General features: G+C 46.2%; 1 protein-coding gene across 2 annotated transcripts in view; it reads right to left on the reverse strand.

Moving 5' to 3' along the window:
- The window catches only part of TFB1M (transcription factor B1, mitochondrial), a 391094-nt gene that overhangs the window by 312476 nt on the left and 60463 nt on the right, over positions 1-18155 (reverse strand). For both annotated transcript variants that reach the window (XM_069234645.1, XM_069234647.1), the window contains one exon: positions 12371-12522. In XM_069234645.1, coding sequence (XP_069090746.1) covers positions 12371-12522 — 152 coding nt within the window. The remainder of the gene's footprint in view (positions 1-12370; positions 12523-18155) is intronic.

The raw sequence follows: 18155 nt of genomic DNA on the forward strand, positions 1-18155 counted from the left end.
TTTTGTCTCGTTGGCTTGCAACTCTTTGGCCCTGTGCTCTGCAACCCAGTTACCCATCCAACCCATGTTTACAGGTGTGGTTCTCGCAGCTCCATCCACTGGCCCCATACTCTGTCGAATTTTCTCGGGCATCCTATGCTTTTTTCTCAAGGAGATACCCTAAGTGTACAGGGCATGCCAAGATGTGGGTCTTGTACTCTGTGGTATAAGAGCACCTCACTGCACTCTGTGTTGTAGGACTAAGGTTGCAGCTAACAGGTGAGGCCCACCATGGTCAAACACAGCCTTGGGTTGCTTCTGTTAACGTTGATGGGGAATGTAGATTAAAAATTCAGGTTGGACCTGTGTGAACCACATCGCAAGATTATCAGTTCAACAGTGTTGCTGATCTGTCTTTTCACTGACAGACGGCATATTCTTCAGGTCTTCACTGACATCCATCGCTTCTTTGCTCCAGTCCTTATATCATGAGGTTTCTCCACACTCTGGCAAGAGACACCCCAGTCTAATCTCCTCCTCCCCCCAGATGAGCCTATAAAGGACCACTTCTACCTAACAAGTGCCAGTTTTGTCTGTCTCCTTAGTAGGCAGTCACCCTGTGTTTCCTGTCTCTGTCCGTGCTTACCTTTTGTGGCCCTGAATGTGACTTTTAGCCTTGCTTCTGGCAGATTGCTTCTATTGTGATTTTAGGTTACTGCTTGTACTAGCTGCATCTGCCCCTGCTAGACGTGAGGCCCAGGTTCAGATGGCAATCTGTCCCAGTCGAATCCACAATACATGCTTCCATAAAGGTATTGTTTGGGCTTTGTTGTGCAGGTTTGGATTTTTGGCCTGCCCCACCACGGAAACCTCCCCGCTGGAACAGGTCTGGAGTTGTGGTTTTAGGAAAATGGCTCCCTGTTGCAGTTACCCCCCCACTTTTTGCCTGGTATTGATGCTGACTTGACTGAGAAACGTGCTGGGACCCTGCTAGCCAGGCCCCAGCACCACTGTTCTTTACATAAAAAGTACCATTGTTTCCACAATTGGCACACCCCTGGCACACAGATATGTCCCTTGTAAAAGGTACCAGTGGTACCAAGGGCCCTGTGACCAGGGAAGGTCCCTAAGAGCTGCAGCATGTGTTGTGCCACCCTAAGGGACCCCTCACCTAACACATGCAAACTGCCATTGCAGATTGTGTGTGTTGGTGGGGAGAAAAAGGCAAAGTCGACATGGCATCCCCCTCAGGATGCCATGCCTACAAAATTCTGCCTGTGGCATAGGTACGTCACCCCTCTAGCAGGCCTTACAACCCTAAGGCAGGGTGCACTATACCACAGGTGAGGGCATATCTGCATGAGCAATACGCCCCGACAGTGTCTAAGCCAAATCTTAGACATTGTAAGTACAGTGTGGCCATATTAAGAATATGGTCTGGGAGTTTGTCAAAAACGAACTCCACAGCTCCATAATGGCTACACTGAATACTGGGAAGTTTGGTATCAAACTTCTCTGAATAAACCCACACTGATGCCAGTGTTGGATTTATTAAAAAGTGCACACAGAGGGCATCTTAGAGATGCCCCCTGTATTTTACCCAATCCTTCAGTGCAGGACTGACTGGTCTGTGCCAGCCTACTGCTGAGAGATGAGTTTCTTCCCCCCTGGGGTGAGAGCCTTTGTGCTCTCTGAGGACAGAAACAAAGCCTGCACTGGGTGGAGGTGCTTAACACCTCCCCCTGCAGGAACTGTAACACCTAGCAGTGAGCCTCAAAGGCTCAAGCTTTGTGTTACAATGCCCCCGGGCACTCCAGCTAGTGGAGATGCCCGCCCCCTGGACACAGCCCCCACTTTTGGCGGGAAGTCCAGGGGAGATAATGAGAAAAACAAGGAGGAGTCACCCACCAGTCAGGACAGCCCCTAAGATGTCCTGAGCTGAGGTGACCCCTGCCTTTAGAAATCCTCCATTTGATTTTGGAGGATTCCCCCAGTAGGAATAGGGATGTGCCCCCCTCCCCTCGGGGAGGAGGCACAAAGAGGGTGTAGCCACCCTCCAGGACAGTAGCCATTGGCTACTGCCCTCCCAGACCTAAACACCCTCCTAAATTTAGTATTTAGGGGCACCCAAGAACCCAGGAAATCAGATTCCTTCAACCTGAAGAAAGAAGAAGGACTGCTAACCTACAAGCCTGCAGATAAGGAGGAACACGAGAACCGCTTTGGCCCCAGCCCTACCGGCCTATCTCCAACTTCGAAAACCTGCTCCAGCGACGCATCCGACAGGGACCAGCAACCTCTGAAGCCTCAGAGGACTGCCCTGGACTACAGGACCAAGAAACTCCCGTGAACAGCGGCCCTGTTCAAAAGCTCTACAAAACCCCCCTGGTCTGCCCCCCGAGGATGCAGGTACTTACCTGCTGGCAGACTGGAACCGGAGCACCCCTGTTCTCCATAGGCGCCTATGTGTTTTGGGCAGTTCTTTGACCTCTGCACCTGACCGGCCCTGAGCTGCTGATGTGGTAACTTTGGGGTTGCCTTGAACCCCCAACGGTGGGCTGCCTATGCCCCAGGACTGAGACTTGTAAGTGTTTTACTTACCTCCTAATCTAACCTTTACTTACCTCCCCCAGGAACTGTTGATTTTTGCACTGTGTCCACTTTGAAAATAGATTATTGCCATTTTTACAAAGACTGTACATGATATTGTTTTCATTCAAAGTTCCTAAAGTATCTAAGTGAAGTACCTTACATTTAAAGTATTAACTGTAAATCTTGAACCTGTGGTTCTTAAAAATAAACTAAGAAAATATATTTTTCAATTAGAAACCTATTGGCCTGGAGTAAGTCTTTGAGTGTGTGTTCCTTATTTATTGCCTGTGTGTGTAAAACAAATGCTTAACACTACCCTCTGATAAGCCCACTGCTCGACCACACTACCACAAAACAGAGCATTAGAATTATATACTTTTGCCACTATCTTACCACTAAGGGGAACCCTTGGACTCTGTGCACACTATTTCTTACTTTGAAATAGTATATACAGAGCCAACTTCCTACATGGTTGCTTTGATTTATATCGCAGGAGGCCTACATTGATGGATATGGATTCACCACGTGCAGGCAGGGTTTTACGCCTGGGGTGTGATCTCTCCTGCATGTGCTCCTAGCTAGGCTCAGGGATAAAATATGCCTGCTCAGTATACAATATAGGAGCCTCCCTGAGCTCCACAACAGGTGAGTGACACCTCCTTTTGATCCTGGAGAGGGAATCTGTAGGCTCTGCTGACAGATAAGGATTCACATCCATCAAATTGGAGGAGCTGGCTTTGGGTCCTCCCGTATTGTCCCTTTGAGCTGGAGGATGGGGTGTTTCTGCTGTGCGTGCAACAGTGGAGAGTTGCTTGCTGCATTACCTAGATTATAGATACACCAATGCTCGTGCTGTCCTGGTAGTTTTCAGGTGTATTATGAGCCACTATGTCTCCCGGTAGGTTCTCCCACTTGCTGTGAGAATCTTTCAATAAACAATGAGGGTGAATATCTATTCAAGACAGATCTTTTTCTTCCAACATTGAAATATTGTACCGCCCCCCTCCCCTCCCCAAAGGGACCTTCCGCCTTCATCTCCCTATGGACAATCTTACTTGTATCTGGCAACAAGCCTTGGTGTAGTAGTACACCTGGCTCCTTTCAAGTATCTTTGTAGGAATAACCATGTCTGAATACCATTAGATCTAGCAGCGTTTTGATTCCCAACAAAGCTTCTAGGGATATTGGTTGTCGAAATTTCTATGCTGTTATTCACCTTGTGCCACCCCGTTTGGGCTGTCAGCGCCCTGATGAAGGTGGTCTCCATCATTGGGTTACACGGAAATGTGCGTCAGCGCTGTTTTGAGATGAGGAAACTGCTTCAACTGCATCTAAATTAAAAGGGTTATGTTGTATTTATTTTAATATTTTGAACAAAAACCTATTCCGAATATTAATAATTGATTTTGCTAATAATATCAACAGCTTTGATCTACTTTCTTAATCCCTCAAGAGGTGAAAATAATGCACTATATCAGACTTTGAGGTATTGAGATACCAGCCTTGATCTGTTTAACCCAGCCTGTGAATGGTCAGAAGAATATGGCCATTTGGGACATGGATGGTTAATGTTTTTTGGGGAATTGGGAGTGGGTATGAGAGATGCATGATTGTGAGTGATCGGGATGTGTGAAAGCTGAAGTAGCAGGGGCACATGAATGTATGTAGTGGAATTATCTAATATAACTATGTTTTGATGATGACGTTTGATTAATACAATTTTGTACCTAATAGATTCCATATATAATTTATGGAGATAATATTTATGTTACCATGGTATTAACTTTTGCTTATTAATTGTGCATGAGTTTCCACTTATATCTTGCACAATGTTTTAAACTTATACACGAATATCACCAAGAGATGGATGATGTAATTACATGCGAGCATTACATGTAATATTACACTGGTAGCTCTCTCTGTTACTTTTAGCCCTGATGAAGTCGTAAGGATGCACCCTAAAACGATGAAACACATGTTGGCTAAAGGCTGAATAAAAGGCTAAGAAAGAAGACTACAATAAACAATACATTAAATATTCAGAGCAAATGTAATTTTACAAAGATTAAAGTGCTGAGGATTTTGCATGGCATTTTATTGGATATAAAAGAAAACTTCCCCATTTAAATATGGTCATGCTTGTCAATCCCCTCACTCATATGGAAAAGCAGCAGTGAGACAGAGCATCAGTCGTGCTCAGTTATGCTCAGGAAGTCAACAGTGACGGGCAGCAGAGTTTCTGTTCACCTCAAACATTCATCTCCTCTGGTGTATAGCCATATTTCGTTATTAATCTATTTTCATTATTAAGCGGAGCAGACAAATGTTTGATGTAAACAGGGTTTACAGCTCGAGTACTGGCGAATGTGCTATCCAAACCAATTCTGTGTGTTTAAAAGACCCCCAACTCTAGCGGAAGTGGCTTAGCATGTGAAAGCACTACAGCTTTAATACTTAAAGACGGACTGACACTAGCACGGGTACTCTGTCTAGTCATGGGGTCAGGAACCAGCAGTGCACAATACAGCTTTGTTCCCTTTATTTACCTGCAACGCGCTACACAAGTTTCATTCTCCAATTTAAGTTGAAAACTTCCTGGTGATTCACTTTCGTTTCTGTTTTTTGATCACACAAGACGAACATGTGATGAATAAACATGAGACATCAGCAAAAAATGGCTAATCATGGGTTTGCAATAGTAAACTAGGAGTTATTTAAAAGTTAGTAAACCTGAGTATTTTTCAACTACCTACCTTTTGCTGATGTCTCGTTATATTCATTTTTGCACTCATATATGTGGTAATTTGTAACATTATTACGAGCACTCATGTTCATCTGGTGCGATACACTGACACGTGAACCCGATTTCAGTATTTTATTGATAACAGTACTTTGTAAGTTCATAGCTTCTCACGTTTACAAGGTGCAAGCTAGCAATGTTAGTCTTCATTCATACCCAGATGTGCTCAGCTACATTGATACACATTGAGCATAGCGGGTAGCCCTGTACTGATGTTGTTGTGCTGCAAAGCGCCAAAGTAGGACACGCCCCCCCCCTCCAGGAAGGGATTTAAAAATTACAACACAGCGCATCTGCGCTCTGTGAGTATTGCAGGTAAACCCACTAATTGCCAGATGTAGAAAGCATTTTGCATGGTGCAAACTGCGAAAATCGCAGTTTGCGCCATGCAAAATGCCTTTTGCGATGCACATTCACAATTTGCGAGTCGGTACCGACTCGCAAATTGTGAATGCGACTCGCAAATAGGAAGGGGTGTTCCCTTCCTATTTGCGACTCGCATCGCTATGCTAAATTGCTTTGTGACCGCGAATGCGGTTGCAAAGCAATTCGCAGTTACCACCAGTGGGACACTGGTGGTAACCCATTCGCAAAAGGGAGGGGGCCCCCCTGGGGCCCCTTCCCCTTTATGAATGCTGCCCAGAATGTTTTTTCAGAGCAGGCAGTGGTCCAATGGACCACTGCCTACACTGAAAAAACGAAACCAAATGGTTTCGCTATTTTTTTTATTTTGCAACTCGTTTTCCTTTAAGGAAAACGGGCTGCAAAATAAATAAAAAACTGCTTTATTTAAAAAGCGGTCACAGACATGGAGGTCTGCTGACTTCAGCAGGCCACCATCCCTGTGAGTGCAGGGAATCGCTATGGGGTCGCAAAATGCGACCCACCTCATTAATATTAATGAGGTGGGTCTTTGCGACCCCATAGCGATTCGCAGAAGGTGTCTGAGACACCATTCTGCATATGCTTTTGCGACTCGGAAATTGCGAGTCGCACCGACTCGCAATGTTAGAATCGCAAAAGTATATCTTGCTACATCTGGCCCTATGTCTTTTATTTTCTAGTAAGCACTCAGGTACCATCTTTGGAGTGGCATGGCTCCTGCTGTAGTGGGCGCCATGTTGTGAGGGCATGACCTTCTTTCTAATCAGTTTATGATTTGCATTTTTTCCCCTGTAAGTTACCTTTGATTTTTAGTTACCAGTATTATTCACACTCGAGGGGAGCCTGGAGGTGAGTAAGTGGTTGCTGGACCCCAGTCTGTTCTACCTGTTTTGATGTTGTACTGCAAAGCGCCAAAGTAGGCCACACACACCCCCACTTCCAGGACGTGCTTTAAAAATATCCACTGGCAGACGCACACCACAGGAGCGCCGTTGGTGTGCCAAAGGTGCATCAAATGCAAGCCCCTCCGTACCCGACCGTGACCAGCACTCGCCTCCCTGGCTGTCTTCCTCCCCCCCCAAAGTTAAAATGAGTAAGTTCTCTTCTAGGAAGAAGCTGATGGTACTTAATACACCAAGGGCCCAATGTAGCAAAGGGTATTACTCATTCTATGTCTATGGGAAAATGTGTTCGTACATATGGCCCTAAGTGCGTTTACTAACTGTCCCGAGGTAAATATTTTATTTGGTAACACACCTCCTCAGCTTTTTTGCCATCACTGTCAAGGTAAAATCATTAATATTAATCCTGCACTTCCAGCTACCTTAGACATTTCGGCGCACAAGGCCATAAGGAAGGATAGGGCAACCCTGAGTCAGCAACCAGGGCAGTGTTGATTAATGCCAGGTCGCTAAGCAAACATCAGTTTGAATTAGCAGATTTCTTAGATACTTATCAATGTGGTATAGCCTTTACAGAAACGAGAGGGGACCCGTTGTCCGGCCCTGACCAAGCAGCTGCATCCCCCTCCCCGGTGACAGTATTCAGAGACTAGACAAGAACCACAAAAAGGGCGGAGGTCTCACAGCAATTCATAGAGGCAATATGGCTGCTACCTTCTCCCCGGTCCCTTCCACTAAATCCGAAGCATTACTCTTTAAATTTGAACTAACTAAAACAATTTTTTTAATGGTCTCCTGGTATATAGACTACCTGGACCTAGAAAGCCTTTTAACCCAGGAGGCCACCACCACCGCGCAGCTCCTCTTTCCTTTGCCGCAGGCATAGGCTCCCAGCCTTCCCTGCGACCAATCCAAATGCTGTTGTCATGCTGTTGGCAGCATGACTGCAGCGTTCAGATTGGTCGGTGCGCCCAGCCAGTACGCTCCCAGGCAGACTCAGAGAGTCTGCCTGCTCTCTCCAACCCGGCACTGTGTTGTTGGGTTTGACAGAGCTTAGTACGCATGTATGTTTGGCCGACCTGAGACAGAGACAGAGTTTATTATTGTTTTATTGTAGAACTTTCGCAGCTGCTAGTGCTGGCGGGGGCGACGCTCCTCTGCCCTAACGGAGGAGCTGCCCTGTTTTTTCCTAGCTCTGGAATCTCTTTTGGAATCCTTTTCATTAAAAATCAATTTCTCAGTACTAGGCGACTCTAATTTTCATCGATAAAATGTTAATGACTGCAATACTGAACAACTAATTTACATGCTATCCTGCCTGAGATGCTCTCAATTAGTTGTAGATCCTACTCATTGTGCAGGGCATACCCTAGACGATACCTTCAGTAATAATTCTCGTACTCAGAACCATACCACATTGACAGTAACTTGGCCTGATCGTAAGGCATTCTGTTTGATATCCCCACTCCTTTTAAGTTTGGAGCTCATAAGTCAGCACATTAACCCTACATATCTCATTCTTGGCATAATATTCAAGTTTCCGATCTTAACTAATTTCTAAGTATCTCTTAACCAGACGTTACAAATAACCCAGATCAAATGGCAGAGGATTACTCCTCATGGCTGAAAGCGGCTGTATATATCTTAGCACCTCCTAAAACTAGAATACGTTTTAGGATTAGGCACTCAACATCGTGGTTTAATGAAAATCTTAGAGCCCTTAGACAAGGCTGCTGTATGAAGGTACGGATTTGGAGGAAGGACTACGACCCATTATAGAGGCAGAAATACAAACAGTGTATCGCGGTATACAGGAAGCAGTCTTTGATTGAAAAATCCTCTCATTTTACTAAGCAAATTGAACAGGCTAAAAATTCCACTAAAGACTATTACGAGGCTTATCGCTAAACCCATTAACAAGTCAGATGTGGGTAGTCAGTCTTTCAGTAAATTACTGGCCCACTTTTTTTTTTAGAATTTTTTTTCTAAAACATCTTTGACAAGTTCACTTCTACTCATACCAAAACTGTTAGGGATAATTTAACAACAGTCCTATCTGCTTCGCTCTTGGTAGAATTCTCATTGCTTACCGTGGATTAAGTGAAACATGCCACTCTTACTACCAAATCTGGCTCCCCGCAGAATCCTTGACCCCCAGTTGTGTTGCAATTGGTTCCAGACTCTGTTGCTACTTTTTTGACTGAAATTTTCAATCAAATGTTTAAATCTGGCTCATTTCCCAATATCTGGAAGTCTGCTTCAATTCTTCCTTTTTAAAAAAAAAAAAAAAGCCAATCTTAATCCTTTGGATACCAACAACTACCAGCCCATATCGAGTCTCCTTTTGCCAGCCAAAATCGTTGAGAAAGCTATGAACCAGTAACTGACCTCCTTCACTGAAAATAATAGTTCAGGAGCAGACACAGTACAGAGTCGGCATTGATCGTGGCCACTGAACAAATTACAGCAACTTTGGACAGTGGAGGAAAAGCAGCTCTGATCCTCCTAGATCAGTCGTTGAGCTCTACCCTGTTAAATTTGTATGTGACACCCCTTACTGCGCTGATCAAGTAATTTGGGTTTACATTGGTATCTTATGCAGATGACACCCAGATTGTGGTCTCCCTTACCAACAACAACCAGAGCAATGGGGAAAGGTTTCGGAATGGTATCTGCAGTCAGTGACTGGATGGGCTGTTACTGCTTAAAGTTGAACTCATCTAGGACAGAAGTGCTCCTATTACGGAACAGTCCATCGTTTTGGTCCCCAGACTGCTGGCTACCTGATCTGGGCTCTCTTCCTATGCCAGACAAGAAGGTGAAGGACCCGGGTGTCATTGCTGATGACAAGCTTATGTTTAAAGATCAAGTTAACGCCATCATTTCTTCCTCCTTCTGGATGTTAAAAATCTTAAAGAAAATCTTGCAGTTCATCCTTCCGATCTCCAGAAAACTGTGGTTTCAGCATTAGTACTGGCTAGGTTAGTTACTTCAATGAAACCGTCTTGTTAAACATACTACACATTCTGCAGAATTCGGCAGCCAATGTCAGATTCCACCTCGGACAGGATGGCTGTGTGTGAGCAAGGGCATGAGGGTTGAGGCAGCCGGAGGAGCAGGGACTGTGCTCCATGCTCCCCTTATCCACGTGTTCAGTGGGTGCCATGGCTGCAAAAATATTGGGGGGATTGATGGAACAGCTGGATTTGCTGACAATACTGTAAGCCCCTGCCATAGCAATGGAGGGGACATAACTGATGGTGCAGCTGTCACAGTGGGAGCTGAAAGGCTGTCTCCAAAAAACGCCCAATGCCAAATCCACTTTGTCCCCAAAAAGACAGGAACTGTCGAATGGCAGGCATTTAAGATTTGCATGAATGATCCCGAAAAATCCAGTGGACCACATCCAGCCATACCTACTAAGGGTCTCACTGGTGCCTGTAGCTCTGCCGAGCAAATCCATGGTGTCCAGTATGCAGCGCATAGTGAATTTGGCTGCTTCACAGCTACCTGCATGATCTCTTATAGGACAGCACAGGCTCCTCTGGAACCATGAGGAGCACAAGAACCATGGAGTCCCACAAGGTGCGAGAATAGTGATCTAGACGGCAGCTGCCATTGAAAGAGTGGAGATCTAAACTCGCTGATGAGAAGACCCAGCTCCAAAAGGTCTCTTGCTTTTTTTGATTAGCTGTCAGGGGGAGTAGCCAAGAAAGAATTTGGCTGAACTTTAATAGCTGAAGGATGTTCTCTGGAGTACGGTAAGGAAGTCTGGATAGACCAGAGCAGGGCGATGACACCTGGCAATCTGCTGATTAAAATAAGGGGCTTAAACAGGACTTGGCCGAGGTCTCCAAAAGTGTGTCCGTAAGAGCCTTATTGAAAGACAGCGGTCTTGACTTTCTAGGCAGAAAGCTGAAGATCCAGACCTTGCCCTGAGCGCAACAATGGTGAAAGAGGCACTTTCCTCTGTGGCTAGGTCTTGAGGTGCAAATAGTCTACTGCCTGGGGAGGTATCCAGACCACTGGTGTCCTGGAGGTCTTCACACCGATTATCCTCTTGATAGGGCTGGGCAATCTCATCCCCAGCATCATGCTCACCAAACAACTTCTGTAGACATACGCCGTCCCAAGGGTCAAGGGCATTGTCTCTGAGTCAGAACGGTGGTTAAGCAGCTGCAGAGTTGTTAAAGCAGCTTGCGCCCTCGGTCGAGGTAACGCCATCTCGGCATCAGACAATTGTGAGTTGGCAGTCATCACCTAGAGTGAATGGTGGTGGCATTGGTGGGTCGTGTTCCGGTGTGGTTTGTGGCAACGGAGAGGGAACTGGTATTGAGGTCAGCACGCCTGCAGAAGTCCGAATGGGAGGCCTGCGGCCAGCTGTTAGGAGGAGAAAGTATAGTGACACATGGGTCAATACAAACTTGTGTCTGACACTAGCTATGAATCTCCTGGGTATTTACTGACAAGAAGCCAAACAAACAAAGCAGCGTACAGCTGTCTAATTTACAATGACGTATATTTGGCAATTCAAACTTGTGTAAATTTATGACTGGTGGACAAACTTTATGGATGATGCTGCTACTGTCCACACAACGTGTAGAAGATTAGCTCATGGAGCATAATACCAGCTGTCGCTTAAACCTTCAATAAATTTCACTTTTTTTGCACGCAAACTTTCGTTCTCTGACTGCTCTATCACCTAGCATATAAGAAAATATCTGCGGCTTTTTGCTTATTTATTACTCAGGTGGAATAATAACACAAACCTAGCCACATGTTACCAAAACAAGCTGTACAGACATATTTGAACGTGACGTATAACAAACTTGAAGAAATAAATACAGTTTTTTCCCCACAAGGTGGATCGCACCTTTATACGACATCCTGGCAATCAGAACTATGTCATTAGGGAAAGCAAGACATGAGGGGCAAGGGCACTGTGTACTATAAGGAAAAATATCTCAGACTTCAATGTCTTAAGTAAGAAAAATATTTTGGAACTAAGAGAAAACAAGCATTGGCAAAGTCAGTAAGTCTAGGTTGGCTGCTAGGCTTTTGCCTTTGTCAATGTTTGTTGGGTTTTGTCATGGTTTTTGCAAAACTATTGTTGTAGAACCTGCTGGGCCCTCAACTGATGTAAAAAAAAACGTTAAAAGCAAAACTATTACTTTGGTCTGAAAAACACACACATTGCCATAATAGTCTGCAGCACGACATCATGTCTGGATATGCTTTTTGTGAAAAGGCAGAATGCTCTCAGTCAGGGTGAAGTTAGTCAATGGCTGTAGTGGGCTAAGCCACTACCACACCATGTATGCTATAGTGCGCAGGATTAAAACGTGAAAGGCACAATAATTCATTGGTGTGTTAAGAGAGTTGTCTGAAAGCCCCTAGAATATATTATACATAATTTTTTTTTTAAATAAAATCCAAACGTGTTGGCTAAAGCCAGATCTAAACAATCATGTAATTAGACTGTGTTATTCAATAAAACATCAAGCATAAAGGTAAATGGCCATGTTAAGAACATCATAATCATTAACTTTCTCATAAATAAATAAATGAAGGAATATCATCAGAGCTTGAATGCATGGCCCCTGCTGCAACTCATCTGTGCTTGTGCGGGCAGACGTCTTTCGGAGATCCTACATCTTTAACATCTAGACACCGAGGGAGGACAAACCTAGAATGCACAGGTCACACACTGTACCTGCAGCCCAGGAATAAACCGGATGTCCTTTTCGACGACCAGGAGGTCCTTGGCACCAGCATTTAGAATGGACCTTGTAATCCCTCCAGGTCCTGGACCCACCTCACAGACGTAGGCGTTACTTACATTACCAGCCTTCCTCACTATCTTATCTGAAAGAGAGGAAATAAATAGATTCTAAGTGTTACAATCGGCATAGAAGAATGAGAAACAACATTTCAGCAAACAGCATGGGTCAGTGGCATAGCATAGCAACTCTCGTCTAAAATCTGCGCTTAATATGTGAAAAAACATATGCTCGGGGGTCCAAAGTTTGTCTCAGGAGCCCGTCGCTGGGGTTGTCGAACACTGAGGCTGTCCAGTGTCGATTCCACCTCAAGCCTCTTCCGCCACCTACAGCTTCAGTTTCAAATACCAATATTGTATGTTCGTTTCCATCCCTGCTGTCTCCTTTTGTGGTGGCTTCCCAGTCTTTCTCTTCCTCGTTTTTTTCACTTTCCGGCCTTTTTTCTTGGTCTGGATAAATGTCTGGTGATTACATCACTTGCAACTCATTGTACAATTTAAGTACTATTTAGAATGTGTATTTTGTTTGTGGTTTTTTTGGTTACATTATTGCAAAAGAATCACCGTCTCTTTTGAGAGCAGATCTTTCTTCAAAAGAAAGGATCCCTGTGCAGTGCACCTAGTGTCGTTCTTTCAACGTTTAATTGCCACAAGATAATAATTGATATATAACATTATTTACATAAAAAATCTTTGCAGATTAAGGTCTGAAGAAAAAAAACTTCGTCATAAAACCAATCGAAACGCTGATTGTTCGGCAATGCAGATAATTATTAATCAAAAAGCTTTATTTTCCCCATATAAAATGAACTGCGTGATAAAGTGGCCCTGTGAAGACAGTCAATTTCATTGGGCATGCTCTCACTGACACCTAATGGATCCGTAGGTTAAATGCACCACGTAGGGTTACAGTTAAATGCAGCTGTGACGCGTTGAAAATAAAGGTAGAACTTAATGACACCCACTGTAAAATGGCTTGGGATGTGACCGTCCACCACAAAGGCCTTTTTACCCCAAAGAAATTAATGTTAAATTAACCATTTCCCTTTTGCCACGCCGCAGTATGGTTAATCATGTTTGCAACACTTGTCAGCAGTATCTTTAAAGTCGCAGTCACAACATGTTTTCTGAAGAGGATGCAAGCAACAGGCCGTGTCGTAGACAAATGGAAACATATTGCTCTTTGTAAAGCAAAAGTGTGGGACAGTCACTTGTAACTAGTTTACTCATGCAGCGCAATAAACAAAACGTCGAATGGAATGCTTGAATTCTATGTCAGGATCGGAGGCGAGGATTATGCAGATCTTTCTTCACTCTTTATTAAATAGCAAGTTCAAAGTTCATAAGAAAAACACATAACTACAAGTCCCATGAGTCTGTTCCTATAACAACCAATGTCCAATGAGACTCTGCTCGGCCAAATGAATAAATGCCCTCGACCAGTCATTCTCCCTCTTTCTTCACTGCTCACAGTGACAGATAAGTGCCCTTAATGCCTGTAAGTGCTTTTTTTGCCTTTATCTTTGCTTTAATTTTTCTTATTGCTCGCTTTGTGCACCTTAGCTTGTGTTCTTACTATGATTGTTGTAGCAACAAGCGTTGCTAAGGTCGTGTTGCCGTTGTGCGGTAGGCTTTTAGCCCATGAGCATTTTCGGCACGCAGTGACACGTCGGGCCCGCTAGAGGGTGCGTGTCTGTGAAATTGTGCGTTTACCCGGCGCTCGAGTCACTTTGCGCGCGGTGCTCGGTTTTTCTGGGCTAGAAGTTTTTTTCTCGAGCCTAGGCTCCCTTTACCCCTCCAATTCTCCACTTACACAGCGTTTGCTGTCTGTGTATTACCCCGAGAGGGAAAAGCGCTACTCGGTCAAATTTGGACGTGAACCTGCAGGCACGTTTTTTCTGAAAGCTTTGCTTACACATTTGGCCGTTTTTTGGTGACAGAAGGGTGGGGGGCTACCCTCTTTACATTTGGGTGTATCTTCTGGCCACTTGTCCCCTGAGTTGTATGATGCAGCCTTCAGAGGACCACTATTCATATCCCATCCTGTCCCCTGGTGAGGGCCCTTCCCACCGTATCCCACCTCCTGGGGTGGATGTGTTGCTTTGACAGGCTACCGCCCAGGCTTTAGCCCCTTTCAAGGAGTGCATGGCGCAGGTTGCGAAGCAAGTGTCTAAAGGGCCGGGCATATTTGGGGTGATGGATGCTGAGTGCAGGACCTCTGAGTTGTCAGCACCCAGGAAATTGCGCAAGCGTGACGCATGGCACCTTGAAGATGTTGCGCTCCTCGCCGATGTCTCCAGTAACAGTGCGCGCAAACACAAGCGCATACACGTCCGGGAGGGTCCTCTACCCGGCGTAATGGGTGAAAAGCTTCACCACCAATTAAGCCTTGACGTGGGGTCACCTAAAGGCATCAAAGGAGATTCAGATGGGGACTACTCCTCAGTGGAGGACAAGGAATCCGGCCGCCCCTGGTGCCCTGGGTCCTCTATGCCAGATCCACAGGATCTGTGGGACTCGGATATGTTCGAGCCTCAGGGGATCTACCGCCCTCATTCATCAGAGTGGCAGCCGGAACAGAAGGGGGCCGAATATGTAGCAAGTAAAATTCGGCAACCTCTAGACAAGGCGGTACAGGCTCGCTTGAAGGCTGAATGTCCGCATCCTACCTTGCCTGACAAGGTAGCAGCTACGCCGGATACTGACCCTAAAATGTGTACCTTCTTTGCGAAGTACATTAAAGACCCCAAGAAGAGTATTGAGCGGTCCTGGAGGGCGTGCCAGGACAAGCTCCTTGATGTGCTGGGACCCCTTACACAGATCATCCAACTGGCGGAACGTGCCAAGCAGTCTAATACGCCCCTACCGACGGACGTCGTAGCTGGGTGGGCCCAGAGGGCAGTTTATCTCCTGGGCAATGCCAACTGGCCATTTCAGCTGAGAGGCGCCAGTCCTTGCTCAATAAAATTGGGGGAATTGTCTTCCTCGGAGGCAGGAGCGGTTGCCCAGGGCAACTTATTTGGTGATCCTTTTGTTAAGGAATTAGGCAAATTTGTTGCCACCTTCTCTGCACTCGACAAGGTGCAGTCTTCTATTAAGAAGATATTCCCGGGCAAGGTTTTTGGAGGGGCCGGACGAGGCAGGGGTCGCTCATTAGGCCGCCAGTATCAACAAGGACCCGGTTCCTACAGGAACAATGGATGGCGAGACGGTCACCAAGGAACCTTCTTCCCCAATAGAGGCAAGGGGAAGGGCAGTACGAACAGGATCGCCCCAGGAGCAGCCAACGCCCAAGGAGGGCCGTCTGGTAAGGATTATCCTTTCTTCCCCTCAAAAAATTGGAGGGAGGTTACGTTTTTTCAGACGCAATTGGGAGCTCATAACCTCTGATGCTTGTGTGTTGCAGACAGTGTCTGGTTTTCACATTGAGTTTTGGGGAACTCCGATCCAGGAGAAGCTTCCCACGCCTTTAGTTTTTTCAACAGCGGATTCCGTTCTAATAGATCCAGAGGTTCAGGAGCTACTTCGCAAAGGAGCCATATGCAACTCTTCTCTCCATCCCAGAGGTTTTGTGAGCAATCTTTTCCTGGTGGAGAAAAAGGACAAGGGGTTTCGACCGGTGATCAATCTCTGATCATTCAATGAGTGGGTGATCTACAGACATTTCAAAATGGAGGGTATTCACATGCTTCGGGATATCCTGTTACAGGGAGATTGTATGGTCCATCTGGACCTCAAGGACGCATATCTCACAGTTCCGATTTTCCCTCCTCATCGCAGGTTTATACAGTTTCTGTGGAAAAGTCAGGTGTTCGAGTTCACCTCTCTCCCCTTCGGACTGTCGTCGGCTCCTTGGTGCTTTACCAAACTTCTTAAGCCTGTGGTGGAGTTCCTCCGTTCTCGAGGGATCTGCCCCATCATTTACCTGGACTATCTCCTTCTGATGGATCAACCCAGGTCCCAACTTATATCCAATGTGAACACAACTATTGCACTTCTGCAGGAATTGGGGTTTGTGATCAACCAACAGAAATCGGAGCTTCTGCCTTCGCAGTCGATGATTTTTCTGGGGTTCCTCATAGATTCTCAATTGGCATCTCCCAGTCTCCAGACTCCAAAGATCTCCAATATCAAAAAGGAGTTAAGGAAGGTCTTGAGGCGCGACAGAATCTCGCTACGACAGCTTGCCAGAGTGGTGGGTTTGCTTTCCTCCTCGATTCAGGCCATTTTTCCAGGCCCTCTTCACTACAAGGCTCTCAGGCACCTAAAAGCCCATCACCTTCGGTGCGGTTTAATGTATTCCGAACTGGTCTCTCACCCCGGAGGCGAGAACTGAGCTGCAGTGGTGGCTAGACCACATGGAGGCATGGAATGGCAGGGCCATTTTTGGGGCCTCTCCAGACCTTGTCATAGAGTCGGATGCCAGCCGTCACGGATGGGGAGCTCGATCGGGGACATCTCGTTCGGGGGACGTTGGATCCCTCAGGAGCTCAATATGCACATCAATTGTCTGGAACTCCTCCTAGGCTCATTTGCGATCAGGTCTCTGACTCTGGACAGAGTCTCCTGTGTTGTTCTCCTTCGGATGGACAACGTGTCAGCCGTGCAATATATAAACTGATTAGGGGGCACTCGGTTGAAGGCCCTGGTGGAGCTGGAGAATGATTTTTGGCACTTTTGCCTCCAACATCAGATCTCTATCACGGCGGAGTATCTCCGGGTTCCCAGAACACTCTAGAGGACTGGAGCTCCAGGTACCTGTCGGACTCCAGCGATTGGCAGATGGATCAGGTGATTTTTCGGGCGATCATGAAATGGTGGGGTCCTTGTTCAGTGGATCTCTTTGCGTCCAGGTGGAACACCCATCTACCACGGTACTTCAGCTGGCGCCCGGATCCGAGGGCAGCGGCAGTGGATGCGTTTCTGCAGAACTGGGGACCACACCAGATGTATACGTTTCCCCCCTTCCTCCTGATCCCGAGAGTATCAGCCCAGGTACGTCATCAGGAAGCAACAGTGGTTTTAATAACCCCTCTGTGGAGATCCTAGGTGTGGTTTCCGTCTCTTCTGGAGCTCTTGTGCGACTTTCCAATCCGTCTTCCGAACTTCCCCTCAATTCTTCGGGACCCGGCAGGACACTTCCATCCCCTGGTCCTTCAGGGCTATCTATCCGTGGTGGCCTGGAAGATTTCAGGACTCGCTGGCAGGACTGCCGACTTTCACCAGAAGCTAAGAGCTTCATTGCACAGGCCTGGACTCCAGGGACAGGTAAGCGGTACAGGTCTGCATGGAATAGATGGGCTCGCTGGTGTGTGGACAGACATGCCGATCCCATAGGGGCCCAAATTACGGATAGCCTACATTTTCTGGCGGAACTAGCGGGGGCTGGTTTGTCTTATTGTACGGTGAATTCGTTTAGGTCGGCCATCTCGGTGTGTCACCCCCATCTCGATAACGACCCAGTGGGGGAGCACCATTGGATTTGTAAACTTCTTAAGGGTATCAGACTTTCCAGACCTCCGGAGCCTAGGTATTCAGAGTTACGGGATGTCAACCTAGTTCTTCATCTGTTATCCTCGTGTCAAGACAATCAATATCTTTCTAGGAAGGAGTTGTCAGCTAAGCTGGCTATGTTATTGTGTCTTATTTCGTGCAAAAGGGTGTCGGATGTCAGAGCCCTAGATGTTTCGGATAGAGTGTTTTCTCTGGAAGGAGTAAC

Source organism: Pleurodeles waltl, chromosome 5 (genome assembly GCF_031143425.1).
Source record: "Pleurodeles waltl isolate 20211129_DDA chromosome 5, aPleWal1.hap1.20221129, whole genome shotgun sequence".
NCBI lineage: Eukaryota > Metazoa > Chordata > Amphibia > Caudata > Salamandridae > Pleurodeles > Pleurodeles waltl.